Raw genomic sequence first — 18371 nt, forward strand, 5'->3', positions numbered from 1 at the left:
CATGAGGAGTTGCCACTGTATGGCTACTAATGGCTACCAGCATTAACAAAGTGGCTGGGAAAGAAGATATTCCTGAAGCCATCTGTGGTCAGCTTCTACCCTCATGCTGTGTGGTATCTAAGATCTCTGAACATGGAAGCCTTGGTTATCCATATGCCTGTTATCCATAATCAACTCTGAAGTAAAAAATAAAGATTCCTAGAACTCAATTAGATGACATGTCAGTTTCCCAAGACTTAAAGTTGACGCATTTTTAAATGTTAAGTGTTCTGAGGGACTGTGGTTTCAGGTGTGGCATCATGAGATATTTTTATGAAAAATGAGGCCCAGAAACGTCACCAAATATTGCAAACTCAGAATGGAGTTTCTCATTATCAATGCAAGTGGACTATCCATGTTTGCTGAATGATGTAAGTCTCTGTGGACCATTTGCTGCTGGCAGCTTGAGTTCTTTGCATGCAGACCAGTCTTTCAGTCTCTTTAATGTCAGTTGCTACTGATGTGTTGCTGTTGCTGGTTTGGAGGATGAAGAAAATACAGTAAAATTCTCCACCAATGAAGAGCATTGTTACAGTTACTCTAACATAGAAATTACTTTGTTATTAGTGAAAAAGAGGAAGGTGACAGCACACTTCCTAGTGAAATGTCATTCTCAAGCTCAAACTGAGTTCATACAAGTTTTCTTCCACAGCAGAAATATCAGCATCACTTAAAGGACCACATAAAAATAGGTAGTTTTCCCCAAATACCCCAATGATGGAGTCTCCAAACGGTGTAAGAGGTCTTTATTGATACTGTATAGAAAATCCCACTATGTAGCCATCTCTAGTAGAACTATGTTATCAGTCTTGGTATAATATTTTTTGAATTTATACTGAAAACGACTAATGAACTCCCTACAGGTGAGAACCTAGATAAGGAAACACTTCATCACCTGGGATCTCCTGCTTACTAGGTAGTTACATTAACCAGTGCACCATCTGAATGCAGTATTTATCGCAAATGCACAGACTATCTTGACAATCTCCCTGGCTGACCCACACTACCTTCTAGTGCCACCTATCTGCAGTCCCGGTCTGTGTCCTCCATGCTCACTAATTTTATATTCCCAAAGGGGCCAAAGTCATGCATTTGCAATAAACACTATGTCCAGATGGCACAGTGGTTAATAAAATTTCCTAGTAAGGAGGAGATCCTGGGTTTGAGTCCCAGTATGACACACATTTTCGCCTGTTGCTGCTGATTCCACATAAAGTTCTGATGCAGCTGATATCATCTTATCAGTTCCTTCCCTTCCCTTTCCTTTCCTTTCTACCCCACCACCTGCAGTTTACATAAAAAGTTTGATCTTTTCCTGGTTGCAAAAGATGAATTTGGAATACATCCCTCCAAGGGTCAGAGAAGTTTCCTGTCTCCCGTATACAGTTGAAAAGTCCAATAAGGATTTCTTCTATATTCTCAACATGATTCTACAATATTTTGTAGTGCACATTACTTGGACTAGGTGTTATGTCAAAGGCCACAGACAACACTCAATTTAGCTTTGTCACAGAGAAGGGGCAGTTGTAAAGTTTCTCAATGTGGTGAAGACTGCAGTTGCACTCAGTATGGTGAGTGGTGATGATAACAGGCCAGAGAGCCCAATAGCAACACTGCAGGCAGGCCAGCCGAAGTGGCCGAGCGGTTCTAGGCACTTCAGTCTGGAACTGCGTGACTGCTACGGGTGCAGGTTCGAATCCTGCCTCAGGCATGGATGTGTGTGATGTCCTTAGGTTAGTTAGGTTTAAGTAGTTCTAAGTTCTAGGGGACTGATGACCTATGATGTTAAGTCCCATAGTGCTCAGAGCCTTTTGAACCATTTGAATTGCTGGCAGTAAACAATGTTTTATTCAACTTTGGTACTTGCTTTGTTGTGGTTCAGAAAGGCTAAACACGCCACACTTTGTTGACCCTGGCCACCATTCACTTAAGAGTGGCAGCTTATGTCCCGGTGAGAGGTTGCTATATAAGTGTCCTGAGTTGCTGATGGCAGGCCATGGGGCAGCTGGTGGCTCCTATAAGCCACCGACTTGATGTTGGCAGACCACTAGTTCTCCAGCAGCGATGGCACCTGGAGCCGCCCCACATGCGTTCACCTCAGCAGTGTGTGAAGACTGCTGTGCATGGGATTCCATTTGCTGCCATCTGGCATGAGTTGGGCAGGAGCTGGCACTGAGTAATTAAGCCCCGTGGGGATCTCAGTGCTGATGGCAGCAGGCACAGATGGTAGGTTTTTGATGCCATTGCACTAGGTCCTGTGAGGAACACACTGCAGGCAGCACCTGGTGCAGCCTCATCCTGAACCCATGGCTACAGCTCGTAACGCCCAGTCATCTTGCTTTCTGGCATAGCCCTGAGTTCATGGTGGTGCTGCTGTATTCTAATGGAAGGAAGTGCAACAGCCTCAAAATTCTGACACATTTATATTGCTGTGAAGTGCATTTGTTTCACTAAACCTGGCACCAAGTCATGTTGCTCACAATAAGAGACTTGCCCTGGTGTGGTGACGTCAATCCAACTGCTGTCATTATTACTGCTGCATGGTAGAGTTTTCCACTGAGTGTGGCTAGCCACATCTCACAATCCCCTTACATGCATGTTATCTTGACCTGTATGTTGGCAAATTGTGACCACAAGCCTGTGGCTGCTAATGCAGTGCTCCTAGTGGCTTTCTCACTCCTTCTTTTTTACTTTTGCTAAAAGACTGGGTATTGACACTACACTGTCCCCAACCATGGAGGAGAGCCTGCCCTTTGCATCTCAGTTATTAACTGATATGCAATTACTATATTTATCTTATACCTTATAAATCTATTTTCCATCCTTCACTATGGGAAACCTTTCTACAAGAACTCAAGTTATCCCTGGATCAGGTTTATGCACAGCTCATCATTTCAGATACAAAAAAAGTAGAAAGAGCAAAATCATAGTCACTGTGGTACACAGAACTGAAACACTCAGGGTCATTGTTACCTGATGTCTACCATCCTGATGTTGATCCACATGCTCAACAACTGTGATCTGCAGTAATCTGCCCTTTATGCACAGCTGTCATCTGAGCTTGTGAATGGTCTGGCTTGGTTCCCAGGTGTCATTTAGGATAGAGGTGTTTTGTTTGAAGGACATCTCCGCAACCAGTGGGCTGTATGCTTTATATACTGAAAATTTATTTACCGTTGCTGTTGTCAGCTACATTTAAAACTGTGACATCTCTAGATGTTTGTCTGGCAAATAGAGCTACAACTATGTTACATTTAACAGACTAACTGTCATCATTGAATGTTGTAAAAGAAATGTACATCCTGTATGTCACATATAATTCCATTGATGACCAGTCCACAGTCTTCTAATTCCACATGTCTTATTCCCATGAGCTTTTATTGCTTGTGGTAACTAGCAACCATTACTATACCATTTTAAATGGAGTACACCCAACACAAACCAGTTCTCTGAAAATATGGCTTTGGTTCCATCACCATTTTTTGGCATGGACATCACTCTGCTTTCCCCCTAGCAATTGTATGATGCCTGTGCTTCCACTCAGTCTAACCTCATGAGTTGGGCATATCATGACAACCCCACTTTTGATATTGCTCAAGCTCATCATTCGTTCTTACTATGTGTACTTTGTACTCAAATTCACTGAGTTTTAGGGACCATCTTGTCAGTATACAGGATTGGTCCTTCAGATTTAATAACCACTTCAAAGCAGCATGGTTCATTGCTACCTTGAACTTCCTTCTATACAGGAAACATTGAATTACTCTGTACACCAAGCTCAGAATCTCTCTCTCCACTTACTATTACAGTTACAGTTACAGGTACAACTGTAGAATGTTTCTACATCGCTCTGTTCAACTTGATGCAAAGCCAATTAAACATTCTTGACCATCAACCTCTTGCCTCAGAGCACACCCAAGTGCATGGTTTGATGCATCATATCACAATATAAACTCCTTCTGAATGTCCAAGAACACCAACAATGGACTTGATATTAAGAACTTCTTTAATCTGAGAAACATTCCTTAACATACTTCTGACCACACAAAATAAATACCCTTCTTCAACAACTACATAACTGATCATGCAATATCTTCAAACTCCTTCATGAACTTTCTATAATAATTTGTTAGACCCAGAAAAGATTTAACACCTTGTTTGTTCCTGTCACTGGAAAATCTTTCACAGATTGCACTAATATAGGATCAGTTCTTATATCGTCCATACTAATTACATGGCCTAAATAGCTGACTTCTTATAGTGCAAAGTGACATTACTCAGTATTTAGAATCAAATGAGCTTCCCTGTCATTGCCTATGCTACTGCTTATCTCTCGAAAAGATGATTATGTCATCGAAATACACCAGACATTGACACAGCTTTAGTACTCTGTCCAATAAATTCTGAAATATTGCTGGTGCATTTTTTAACCCAAATGGCATCCTCCTGTACTGACAGTGTGCCCAAGGTGGTGAAAATACAGTTTTTACTCAATCCGCAGGAGTCACTTCTAACTATTTTATCCCTTCTTCAGGTCCCATGTTTAGAATTGGGTAGGCATCTGCTTTAATTCTACCATTAAATGGTGGCAGTCACAACAGAATCAGTATTTATTTGAATTGTCCACAGACTAATATGATACAATTACAATTCCATCCCCCTCCCCCACATTTTTCCATTATACTGCCAGCCAATTGTTGATTAATAAATTCCTCCAGTATTGATTGCAGCATATACCAGTGCTTCACTCCCTGTCAGAATCCTGCGTTGCATTACTGGTGTGGTAGGCAATGACCTTCATGAAAAATAAAATAACATAAAAAAACAGATCTTGAAATTCTAGTAACAGGTCCTCCTCCTGTGTCATTTCCATTTCCTTCAAATGCCTGAATTTTTCACAAAATGCAGTTGTAGCAGCATTCTGTGCTCTTTCACAAGCTATACTTCCTGTGCAGCAATCTTCCTCATCTGGAATTTCCAATGTAGCCAAAATTGTTGCCTTCAAAAACTTGACCTCTCTGGTGTCAAAATTATCCATATTGGTGGGTACTACCTTGCCTTCATCTCACTCTTGTACATTTATAACACTATGTCAAACTATGCAGTGCATGCAGTACCTCACTATTCTCCAGCTGTTCCACTGTACACAACATATCACTTGAGAAATCGAGTTCCAGATTCACCCATAGTGACTTTCCTGTGCCATTCGATGAACAGTCATGTGAATGAAGTATTAATATCAGTGTTTGCAGTTTACCTGGATTGTCCTGTACACTAGAAGCTCCTCATGACTGATGAACATTGACAGCTTCCTCTAGCTGGAATGTCTTCTCGATAAGTTCCACTATACAACACTGAATGTCAGTTACGGCATGATAATGCAGAAAGTCTAACCTCAGAATCATGCTGTAACCCTTGAGTACATGAGACACCACTTCCACACTTTGCCTACACTTAGTAGTTTCAAACAAATAATTCATTGCTATTAATCCTAATGGGTGTATACCACTTTCCTGTGCTCCGAGCAATTAGTATCTCAAACCAGTTAACTCTGTTGCGGCCACTGACACATCACCCCTGAGACCAACAAAACGTTATATTTCCTACCACCTATTACACCCACTATGACACATTCCACCTCTGCATTCATTTTCAGTGCATTATCTTTACTGGGAACTCCTGCTGGCAACTCTAAGTTTCCTCTTAAGTTTAATGTGTATTTTCTACAGCCCAGACCGCCCATACCACTAGCCCTATTGAATCATTGGGAGTCCCCACCATCCCTACTACCCCTCTGCGGGCAGTAGCAATGCCTCTGCATATGCCCTGAATGTTCAAAATTAAAAGATATGCCACTCAACATGAGCATATTTCTCCAATTCCCCACACCTGTTGACATCAGATTCCTCATACTCCAGTGCTATGCTAACTGCTGTATGGAAGTCCTCAGGCACCGAATGTGCACTCTTCCAGACATCTCTGGTATTAAACCTCTTAGGAAAGCATTAAGCACATGTCCATAGCTTCCTGTAGCAACACCTTGTTTACCTTTTTACTCTGTGTTAACTTATAAGTGTTTACATCAAATTTCCTGATTCTGTATGCAAACCTTCAACTGCCTTACTAGGCCACTTGGAAACTATGCTCAAACATTTAAAGAAAAACTGTGTGCTGTTCTGTTTCCTACATCTTTGTCCTAATCCACATATGAGTTGATAAAAATGCTATGTCTTGTGCAGAACATCTGCGCACTGTACAATCGATTTTGCTTCTCCTCGCTATCTGTAATAACTGCTTATTTGGCAAACCCCCTAAGCCAGCTGATGACCTGAGATCCCCCACAAATGCTAACACATCCTCAGGAGACCCACCAGAACAGGGAGAAAAAAGGCTAGCATCAGCTGAATACACTCCTCCGCCTCTTCATATTTCTCTGCTAGTTTATTTGAAAAAAATATTTATTCACCCTTAATTGAGCTACCTGATTCACCTATGATAGTATAGCCTTCTCTCTCATGACACCTTGTGCGTCTAATTTTGCCATTGCCTCACTATTACTCATTTGCATAACTCAGAATTAATAATCCAAAAACAACACAGAAATAATAATCCAAGAATAACACAGATTGAACACTCCAAGGCTACCTGTTCTGCCAACCCACTTCTCTTGCCTAATCATGAGCTATCTGGACTCACTTCACTACCTGACCATTTCCCCAAGATGATTACATGTACAGGGCTATTACAAATGATTGAAGCGATTTCATAAATTCACTGTAGCTCCATTCATTGACATATGGTCACGACACACTACAGATACGTAGAAAAACTCATAAAGTTTTGTTCGGCTGAAGCCACACTTCAGGTTTCTGCCGCCAGAGCGCTCGAGAGCACAGTGAGACAAAATAGCGACAGGAGCTGAGAAAGCGTATGTCGTGCTTGACTCACATCAGTCAGTCATAACAGTGCAACGACACTTCAGGACAAAGTTCAACAAAAATCCACCAACTGCTAACTCCATTTGGCGATGGTATGCGCAGTTTAAAGCTTCTGGATGCCTCTGTAAGGGGAAATCAACGGGTCAGCCTGCAGTGAGCGAAGAAACGGTTGAACGCGTGCGGGCAAGTTTCGCGCGTAGCCCGCGGAAGTCGACGAATAAAGCAAGCGGGGAGCTAAATGTACCACAGCCGATGGTTTGGAAAATCTTACGGAAAAGGCTACAGCAGAAGCCTTACCATTTACAATTGCTACAAGCCCTGACACCCGATGACAAAGTCAAGCGCTTTGAATTTTCGGCGCGGTTGCAACAGCTCATGGAAGAGGATGCGTTCAGTGCGAAACTTGTTTTCAGTGATGAATCAACATTTTTTCTTAATGGTGAAGTGAACAGACACAATGAGCCAGAACTGCGAGCTTGCATCAACGATGCTTTTGAACTCATTGATGGGGACACGCTGCGCCAAGTGTGGGAGGAACTTGATTATCAGCTTGATGTCTGCCGAGTCACTAAAGGGGCACATGTCGAACGTTTGTGAATGCCTAAAAAAACTTTTTGAGTTTGTGTATGTGTGTGCAAAGCATTGTGAAAATATCTCAAATAATAAAGTTATTGTAGAGCTGTGAAATCGCTTCAGTCATTTGTAATAACCCTGTAAAGCAGACAACTGCTACTGACATGGCACAAGGGGCAGAATGCCCAAGCAAACTTCACTGTGTACAGTGCACAGGTTCTATCCAGTCGTCTCTGTAATTACTCTTATATTGTGTTAAGTTCACTGGTTCTTCTGGTTTTACAAAAGTAACTCTGTTATTATCACACACCCCACTCCTCAACTGTATGACTGTCACCATAAAAGAAAAGCAATATTCTCACTCACCCCAAATGATAATATTGTAGGTTGTGACATGCAATCACACACACTCCACTGCTGACTGGGTGGACAGCGACTCTCCTGTGACCACTCTGAAGAGCACAGTTGCACTCGGTGAGGTAAATGGTGGTGGTGACAGGAGTGGGTTGGATTGTTTGGGGGAGGAGACCAGACAGTGAGGTCATCAGTCTCATTGGATCAGGGAAGGATGGGAAAGGAATTTGGTTGTGCCCTTTCAAAGAAACCATCCCAGCATTTACCCGGAGTGATTTAGGGAAACCACAGAAAACCTAAATCAGGATGGCCAGACATGGGTTTGAACTGTCGTCCTCCCAAATGCGAGTCCAGTGTGCTAGGCACAGCACCACCTTGTTCGGTCATGGTGACAAGCCAGGGGGCCTCATGGAAACAATGCTGACAGTAAAAACGAAATGAAGTGATTGTGTGGCACTGTTGGCTCCAAGGCCCCATCTGGAGAAGTTTGGCTGCTGGGTGTAAGTCTTATTTCAGGTGAGTCCACAATGGGTGACTTGCACATCGATGGTGATGAAATGGTGATGTGGACAACACAACACTTGTAGTGCCCCCAGAATTTTATGAAAGTCTGAAGACACTTGTGTTCCAACCGTTTCAAACACGTGTTATTTTAAAACAGGGCGTAAGGATGAGCATGGGATATTGCACCCATTTATTGTTTGTGCAGGCAAAACTGGAAGGGAGAAAATTCGTCAGTGCTGGCAAGTGTTCATCACGACCTGCCAAGAATAAACACATACAGCCTGGAAGACCCGTGGCCAGCTGCAAAAAGTAATTTAGCTCTGTGCTGTTGAAAAACAAATGGAGTGACTCAAGATAGTGACTGTTTAATAGACTGCTGCTGAGAGTACATGGACTGGATGTGGATAGTCAGCCACAATATAAGCTTATATATTAATTGTGTTCAAAAATGTGTAATTAACTGATCTTGGGTGCCCAGTAATGTGTGGGCTTACATCATAAAGTTTACTTGTTTTTTTGTACAAAGTGGAAATAAATATATTCTAGTGCATTGAATGATATTCCACAAGTAGCGTATTTTTTAAATAAGAAGAGAGAGAATAAGAGAGTGAAAATTTCCCCTTCCTAGCAGTGAAATCTTCAGTGAAGCAACCGGTGCTAGCAGAAGACATCGGCGCTGCAAGAAAGCAGAACCAGTATTCTTCAACAAGTAATCTGTGTAGAGGGAGCTTAACATTACACCGGGCCACCACACACTCAGACCATGGGTGGAGAAAATCTCCAACCCAGCTGGGAATCAAACCCAGGCCTGTTGCATGGTAGGCAAGCATGTTACTAGTCAGCTAAGCTGATAGACTTGCTGACAGTAAAGTATGCTTTAGTCCACTTTGGAAACTACTTCATCATGTCTCAGTGAGGCAAAACCTGCATCACTCTGTTGACCCTGGTTGATGCTTATTATGTATGAGCTTTCATCCTGGTGAGATGACGCTGTGTAGGTGCCTTACATTGCTAACAGGAGGCCCATGGATGGCCTGTAGACTCCATAGGCCACAGGCTTTATGCCAGCAGCATGCTACTCCTCCACTGGCAATGGGGCCTTAAGTAGCCCTCAGCCCTGCACATGTTCACAATAGTGGACATGGAGAACTCAGTGCTGGCAGCAGCCAGCATGGATGGCAGGTTGGCTTTGCTGGGGCAGTAAGTACCTTGAGGAACTAGGAGTTGGTGGCAACAGGCACAGCCCAGTCTTGAACCTATGGCTGCTGCTGGCAATGCCCATTTGTCTCAATGTCCAGCATGCCCCTGGTGTCATGGTGGTGCTGCTGCTGGACTTTGGCAAAAGGGAGTGCATCTTCCTCAAAATTCAGACATATTTATATTACTCTGAGGCATATTTGTTTCACTAAAACCTGTCACCTAGTCATGTAACTCATAACAAGAGACTTTCCCTAGTGTAGTGGCATTAACCTGTCTGCTACAGTCATTACTGCTGTGTGGTGCAGTTTTCTGCTGAGTGGAGCTGGTCTCACAATTCCCTTATGTGCATGTTATTCTGACCCAAATGCTGCCACACTACAGCCACTAGCCTGCAGCTACTAATGGAATACTTCATGGTGGCTCCCTCACTATGTCTGTTACTTTTGCTAGAAGATTGGATAGCAACACTACAGTTGGAAAAGGAGTTGTCATCCCCCACCTGCTCCTATTGGTTATATAGTTATGTTATAATGACATGCTGGATCCAGGGTGATGGTAGCCATCACTACTTCTTGTTACTTTTGCTAAAAGACTGGATAGTAATACTACAATAGGAAAAGGAGTTGTCATCCTACACTTGCTCCCCTTGGCTATACTTATGTGATAACAAAATGCTGGATCCAGGGTGACGGTAGCCATCACTTTTGCAAAATGCTTCCCTATCTGGGGTATGCCTCCTGCACTGGTCAGAAGAGTAGCGTTAATCATTAAAACAGTAACTTGGCGTTTCCATCATGCCCAAAAATCCTTTTGATGGTCTCCCATGCCTTTATGGACATTAGAAGATGACATCATTGTGCTGATTTCTGGCATGATTGTGTTCTGGCCACGATTGTTAAGGTCGATATTGACCTCGCCAGAGATACTCGGGCAGTGAGTTGGTGGCAAGTGACCCTCTGGCAATGAGGATGTGTTCAGTATCATTTTTTCTCCAGCAGGAGAATCTACTCATGAGATAAAAATTTAGGTCAGGTATAATGAATCTCATATCGGGGAATGGTTTTAGTCTGAAGATGCTGTAGTCAAACTGTCAAAAATGTCACAGAGAAATGTAAACAGTGGTTCTCTCTCACATGTTTGAACTAGTTTGTCAGAAACAATATACAATGCAGAACTCATGAGAATAATAATGAAAGAAAATAAATTCCTAGCATATTGGAAGAATTGTTTGTATTATCAGTGACAGTATAAATGTACATACAATATTCTAGTAAACTGATGAATTATTTTACATTTATTATTTTTTAAAAATATAATATACTTAAATTCCAAACTGAAAATGCAAACATTATATTTTTATAGAACTTACAATCTTAAAAAGTTCATTGTATAATGCATTTGTCACAGGTTTTGTGTGTGTGAACCCATCAGTCTGTGTCAAATCAATTTCTTCACGACATACAACAATAGCTAGTTTCATGCTGGCAACCAACAAGTTGCGATTAATGGGATTGTAGAAAGACACTGCTGGAGTGAGCTCTCCAAGTTCTGGAGTAATACCGACATATGTCTGTAACATCAGAATTTGTTAGTTACACTTTGTCATTCTATTAAATGTATTCTCAATCAATAGCTAACTGCCACTCAGTTACAAAGATCAAGTGAGTACAAATATAGACACTTGTTTAACAGAATTCATAATCCAAATTTAACAACTACTGCTATTTGAACTCTCACTATGAGTGCAGTTATAGTTATTTGTCTTTAGAAACAGTGTTTTAAAGCTTCTTTCTTGTATTACATGTATAGCTATGGCATTGAATACAGATTGCCTTTTCCAGAATGAAAGGTCACCTTAATTTGCATTAATTTGACTTTTAATGGGCCAGCAAAACTAAGATGCAATATCTTTAACTACAAAAATGTTAACTAGTTCCAAGTTAAGTAAATCATATTCATGATGAGCAATATAATGTGTAATGTATCAACTGAACAAAGGCTTTTAGAGACAATAAAATAAATTATAAATATTTCTATTGTTACATGCTGGATATTTGCAGTTTTGTAACTACCTAAGCATTTCTATTCAAGAATTCCTCTGGTATTATAATAAGAGCTATTGAGGAGAAACATTTTTTTAAATCTGTGTTTGAACACAATTGTCCTGTGTGTCAGAAATTTTATTTCCCTGGGCAGATTATGAAAGAGTTTTAATGCTATGTTTTTCAGTCGCCCTGGTGCCAAAGTTACATTTAGCAGAGTGTGGTGCATGCCATTTTTGTTGTTAATATTATATTAATGAATACATTTATTGAACTCAAACATCAACAGATGGTTGGCAACAAATTTCATCAGTGAATAAATGTACTGTTGTGATACTGTTCACATTCTTAATTGCTTAAAAAGATTCCTGCAAGATGTATGTATGTGATTCCCATTATAATTAGTTTTGTAACATTCTTCGTCAATACACTATATCAAGGAGTCTTCTCAGAATCAGACCTATTTCAATTCTCATCCCAGATACAACATGAAAGGCAGGAGTGAGTTTATGCAGAAACAAATGTAGACGTAATGTTTACTACATTCATGACAATATTTAATGTAAAATTAAACATAGCATTGTTTTGGAACTTCAGAAAAATGTATGGGGACCAGAAGTATTAAAAATTCCTCTGAAACTCTAAGCTATCTAACAGCCATCAAAACAGTCAGACTGATCCAGCTTCCTCAGAATTTTACAAAGATTACAGAAGAACTTATAGAAAGGTATTGACATCTGCAAAAAAAACTTACAAACAGTGAAACATTGCTCAAGGCAGATAACAAAAGCAAAGCAATCCAGACAGGAGACAGCAACTTTGGACAGAAACATCTGGAAACACACATCAAAATGAAAGATGTTCAAATCAGCAACACAAAGGAACTAGTAAACTTTACAAATGAGTACTTAAGTGGCACTGCTAAAAAACTGCAAGAGAAATTTCCAGACACATAAGTTCTACACCACCAGGACCAGCCACCACACTGAATGGTGGTCTTTCCAAGAACAAAGAAACAGGTGGTGCAGGTAATACATCAATTGAATAATTAAAAATCCACAGGGTAAAATGAGATCCCAGTAAGTGTCATTAACAAATGTATAAAAAAACATGAAAACCCCATTAACAATCATAATTAATGAATATTTCAGATATGGCTGCTTTCCTGAAACCTGAAAGAAGCAAAAGTAATACCAATACAAATATTCATGGAAAACCACAGACTAGTTTCTTTGTTATCTTGCATTGCAAACTCAACAGAAACCACAGTGAAAAGTAGACTAATAAAGTACTTAAATAAATACAATCTTCTCTGCAATGAACAGTTCAGTTTCAGGCCCACAAGAGGTACACAGTCAGCTACAGCACAGTTTGCTAAGGTAATATTCAAAGCACTGGACTAGGGCAAGAATGCAACAGGTATTTTCTATTAATTTATTTATTTATTTCGGATGTATCAAAGTCATTTGATACAATTGGCCACTGAATTTTATTTCATGAATTAGAACTATTAGGAATGAGGGGTATGGGACAGAACTGATTTAAGTTATATGTGGAACTGGGTGTAAAGAGTTGAAATCTCACATATTTCTAAGAGAATAGAAGTAAAAGATCTGAGATGTATTAATATAGGCATCCCCAGGGAGTACTGATTTCCCACAGAGGGTCAGGTGAGGAGAAGAAATATTATATGCTGATGACAGCACTGTAGTGATTATAGACGAAAATTCAACTCAGTTAACAGAAAAATCCAATGAAGCTCTCAGAGATGTTCACATCTTGTCATGAAAGAGAAGAGTAATTTTATATGTGAAAAAGCCAAACCAGATAAACTTCCAACTGAAGAAAAAGCCCAATGATACCACACTGAAGGTGGACCATGATGTATGAGATTGAGTATATGATACCAAATTCTCAGGGATGGATGTATATTGGCAACTGAAATGCGCAGAAGTGAATCATTCCACCTGTCTGCAATATTTCATGCCTCAAAGTAGCCTACTTTGGATATATGCATTCAGTCCTCAGTTATGTGATAGTGCTTTGGAGGAAAAGTGCTAGGAACACACAAAATATTTTCAACAAACAGAGAAGAGCTGTAAGAATAGCAACAAATAGTAATAACAGGGAACACTGTAAAGAAGTATTCAAAAACTAGAAACTGACAGTTCTGTGTGAATGCACCTATCACAACATAACATATGTAAGAAAAAATCTTAATCTTCACTCCACGAACAGCACAATACATGACCATGGAACCAAATCCAGAGGTTGTTTACATCTAAACTAAATAAACAAGTAAAATCTTAAAATAGTGTATTATACCATGGAATAAAATTGTACAATAGGCCACCACAAGAAATAAAAGATTGAAATAATCCCTGCACCTTGAGCCAAAGCCTGAAAGAATATTTACAATTTTACTATAGATAGTAACTTAATGTTCATAGGCATTGTGCTATGTAACAATTTATGACATGATTAGAAAAGCAGAACTAAGAACAACTGAAATAACTATAGATAGTGACTTAATTGTACTATGTGACAATTTATAATTTCATTAGAAAAATAAAAATAAGTAAATACCATAAGAGAAATGTTTCTTTTATTAATATATATTGTGCAAATATTTAATGACATCCATACAATGTACTGTGTTCTACAGATGAGAAAAAGCAAATAATAAATCAATCATTCAATCAACATGGTAGGAGAGCTTCTGTGAAGCTTGGAAGGTAGGAGATGAGGTACTGGCGGAATTAAAGATGTGAGGATGGGGTGTGAGTCATGCTTGGGTAGCTCAGTAGGTAGAACGCTTGCCCATGAAAGGCAAAGGTCCCGAGTGTGAGTCTTGGTCCGGCACACAGTTTTAATCTGCCAGTAAGTTTCAACAAGAGTGGATGTTTTTATGGTTTTTACAAAACTGGATGAGCTGAGTTTCCTCAAACTTTGAAGTGCACTTTTACAATAATGCATGTATCATCTGGCAAAAGGACTACTTTTGTGTGAGGTTCAAATAAAATTATCTTTTGTGTGCTGTTTTGAAGTTACAAATGGTATAAATGCAATGTAATGATGTTCCACCAGAGGTGCTATATTAAATATATATTTGTATTTATTACTACCAGTTTTAGACATGGCTTGCTCTCAAGAACGCCATTTGAAAATCAGCCATGCTTGAAATCAATAACAATAAATAAAAAAATATGTATAAAAACTGCTCTAGTGGAATATCGTCATAATGCATTTTATGTAAAATGATACACCATTAGCATAGAGCAAGAATAGTACTGTGCCCATGATCTTATCCTGTGGATTAGAACTAAATTAAGGAAGTGATAAAGCATGCATTCCACAAAAACGTATTCTCTTAGAATAATATGAATTGCTTAACTGAATCCAAAGGAATAGGTTTTAACTAGTTAAAATGAACATCACCATCAGTATTAAAAATCCTTATATCAGTAATTTACAAATTAAAACAAATGTACAATACATAAAAGTAAATGAAAATTGTTTTGACCTTTACCAGTCAAACAAAGGCAACTAACAGAATAAGAAAGGATGAAACTGATTTCTCAGACATTGGCTACTGCAGGAATAACAACAAAATTAAATCATGACTGATAAATTCAGTGATTACTCATTAATTTGATTACTTATTAACATTGTCAGTGATTACTAGAGTTGTTAATAAACATTGAATTTAGATGAATTTTATTCAGTCTCAGCTCTCTAAAATGTGACAATTCTGGCTATGACAGTGTTTCTAGTCGTGTGTTGAAAGTCTATGTCTATTCAATAAGAAAAAGTAGTGTACCTATGAATGCAGTCAATGATTCAAAGCATATTTCCTAGCAAATATGCAGTAGTAGCACCATATCTAAAAAATTGAAGTAAGCGTATCATCTCTAATAACAGATCCATTTCAATTCTTCTATTCCTTATATTTGTTTTTAAATACATGAAATATATAAGATGATGAAATGGTGAACACATTTTGGATCAGAACTCATTAATTGCCTCTCAGTTGGTCTTTCATAAGAGTTCACTGCAAAGAAAGTCATAAAATATTTAACAAAATAAATCCTGGTAAAGGTAAATAAGAAAAAAAAAATCATGTGGATATTTTCTGTGATATTGTCAACACCTTTGAATGTTGTAAACACAAACAATTTTCCTTTTTCTCACACAGTTTATTGTTAAGCATTACCTCCCACTATAGTCCTCTTCAGTTCACAAAATACTTCGCCTGGTACCAAGTGAGGTGGTGCAATGGCTAGCACACTGGGCTTGCATTTGAGAGGATGATAGTTCAATCCTGCATCCGGTCATCCTGATTTAGGTTTTCCATGATTTTCCTAAATTGCTTCAGGGAAATGTCGGGATGGTTGCTCTGAAAAGGCATGACCGGATGGGACCAATGGCCTCGCTGTCTGGTCTCCTCCCCCTTCAATCCAACCATCTTCACCTGGTCTCTCCATCTTGTCTGTGCTCTTTCAAATAGCCTATTCCAGATTATGTCCATTCCACAGCTCTTCTTGGTAGTCTTTCTTGTCCCATACTTTTGAAATGGTCAAACCATTTCAGATTATCTCTTTACTAGTTTCTTTTAGGGAATTGATCTAAAGTGTGCTTTGTATTGTTTCAGTCTTTATTCTTTCTCTTCTTATCTTACCCAGGAATACAGTGATATGAGAATTTTCAGATTCCATTCACATATAGAATACAGGCAAAATGATTATTAAATACCTCTGCATGCACAATGAGTAGTCTAATCTCATCTTGGCTGTCTCTACTGAAAAGGTATGTAAGAGAATGTAGTATACTGGATAAGTACACTGAAGCACCAAATAAGCTGGTACATATTCAAATACAGAAATATGTAAACAGTCAGAATATGGCACTGTGATTGGCACCTCCTATATAAGACAACAAGTGTCTGGCACAGTTATCAGATCAGTTACTGCTGCCACAATGGCAGGTTATCAAGTGAGTTTGAACATTGTGTTACATATGGCACATGAGTGATGGGATGCAGCATCTCTGAGGTAGCGATGTAGTGGGGATTTTCATGTACGACCATTTCATGAATGTACCACGAATATTAGGAATCAAGTACAACATCAAACCTCCAACATCGCTGGAAAAAGATCCTGCAAGAATGGGACCAATGATGACTGAAGAGAATCATTCAACCTGACAGAAGTGCAACCCAATTGCAGATTGCAGCATATTTCAATGTTGGGACATCAACAAGTGTCAGCATGTGAACCATTCAATGAAACATCACTGATGTGGGCTTTCGGATCCAAAGGCCCACTTAAATACCCTTGATGACTGCATAGCACAAAGCTTTACACCTCAAGTGGGGCCATAAACACTAATGTTGGACTGTTGATGACTGGAAAAATGTTGCCTAATCGGACGAGGCTCATTTCAAATTGTATCAAGCAGATGGGCGTGTATGTGTATGAAGACAATCTCATGAATCGATGGACCGTGCATGTCAGTAGGGGACTGTTCAAGCTGGTAGAGGCTCTGTAATGGTGTAGGGCTTGTGCAGTAGGAGTGGTGTGTGACCCCTGATATGTCTAGATATGACTCCGGCAGGTGACAGATATGTAACCATCCTGCCTGATCACCAGCATCCATTCATTTCCATTGTAGATTCTGATGGACTTGGGCAATTCCAGCAGGACAATGACTCACAGCTTTATTTCTGTCAGTACCTCGACTCTATCTACCGGGGCATGAGCCGTGCTTGGGTAGCTCAGATGGTAGAGCACTTGCCCGCGATAGGCAAAGGTCCTGAGTTTGAGTGTTGGTCCGGCACACAGTTTTAATCTGCCAGGAAGTTCTGATCTTTCATTGTTCACATACACTGACTGTTGCCTGTTATTTAGGTATGACTTAACCAAATTAAGTGATTTGTCTGCAATTCCATAATATTCTAATTTTTTTACAATTTTCTCATGTGATACCGAATCAAATGCTTTGCTTAAGTCTATGAGTGTTGCACAGGTGGTCAGTTTCCTTTCAAAAGTGTTGTGAATTTCAGTTATCAGGCATTCAATAGCTTTTATGGTTGATTTATTAGTTCTAAATCCAAATTTGCTGTCATTAAGTAATTTATTGCTCTTAAAATACATTTAAATCTGTGTGTGTGAGCAGTTCTCTAGGATTTTGGTGAGTATAGGGACAATTGATATTGGTCTATAGTTATCTGGCATTTCTCTGTCACCCTTTTTGTATATGGGGAGTATAACAGTAATTTTAAGGCAGTCAGGGAAAATGCCATCATCAAGGATTTTATTTGCAAGGTAGAGTAGAGGAGTTCTCATTTCCTTAATTATAGCTTTTATTACAGAGTTACTGTATCCATTGCAGTCTTCTGTTCTACAGTTGTTCAACTTGTTTACAGAGTTATTTATATCTGTAGCAGTTTTTCTACTCCAAAGCTTAAAAGCTTCCACATCAGTTAAATCATCACTTTTTGGTAACTGGGTATTTACTGAATTTATGAAGTGTTTGTTAAGAGTGTTGCAATTAAGTGGGTTACTGAATTCTTCTTTCCCCATGTTTATCTCACTTTCGACTATGTTCCAGGCAGCTTTACATTTAATATATGCTCCTCATTTGCTTTCATTTTTGCTGCTTTAATTTAAGATTTGTATATTTTTCTCAAGTTTATATATCTATTCTTGTTTTCTTGATTGCC

At 39.4% G+C, this 18371-nt stretch overlaps 1 protein-coding gene across 1 annotated transcript in view; it reads right to left on the reverse strand.

Moving 5' to 3' along the window:
- The window catches only part of LOC124620111 (WD repeat-containing protein on Y chromosome), a 480275-nt gene that overhangs the window by 291898 nt on the left and 170006 nt on the right, over positions 1 to 18371 (reverse strand). Inside the window, exons 7-8 of the mRNA XM_047146781.1 lie at positions 12405 to 12464; positions 10978 to 11178 (exon numbers count right to left, since the gene is read on the reverse strand). Of these exons, the coding sequence (XP_047002737.1) occupies positions 10978 to 11178; positions 12405 to 12464 (261 nt within the window). The remainder of the gene's footprint in view (positions 1 to 10977; positions 11179 to 12404; positions 12465 to 18371) is intronic.

The sequence above is a fragment of the Schistocerca americana genome, chromosome 6, assembly GCF_021461395.2.
Source record: "Schistocerca americana isolate TAMUIC-IGC-003095 chromosome 6, iqSchAmer2.1, whole genome shotgun sequence".
Classification (NCBI taxonomy): domain Eukaryota; kingdom Metazoa; phylum Arthropoda; class Insecta; order Orthoptera; family Acrididae; genus Schistocerca; species Schistocerca americana.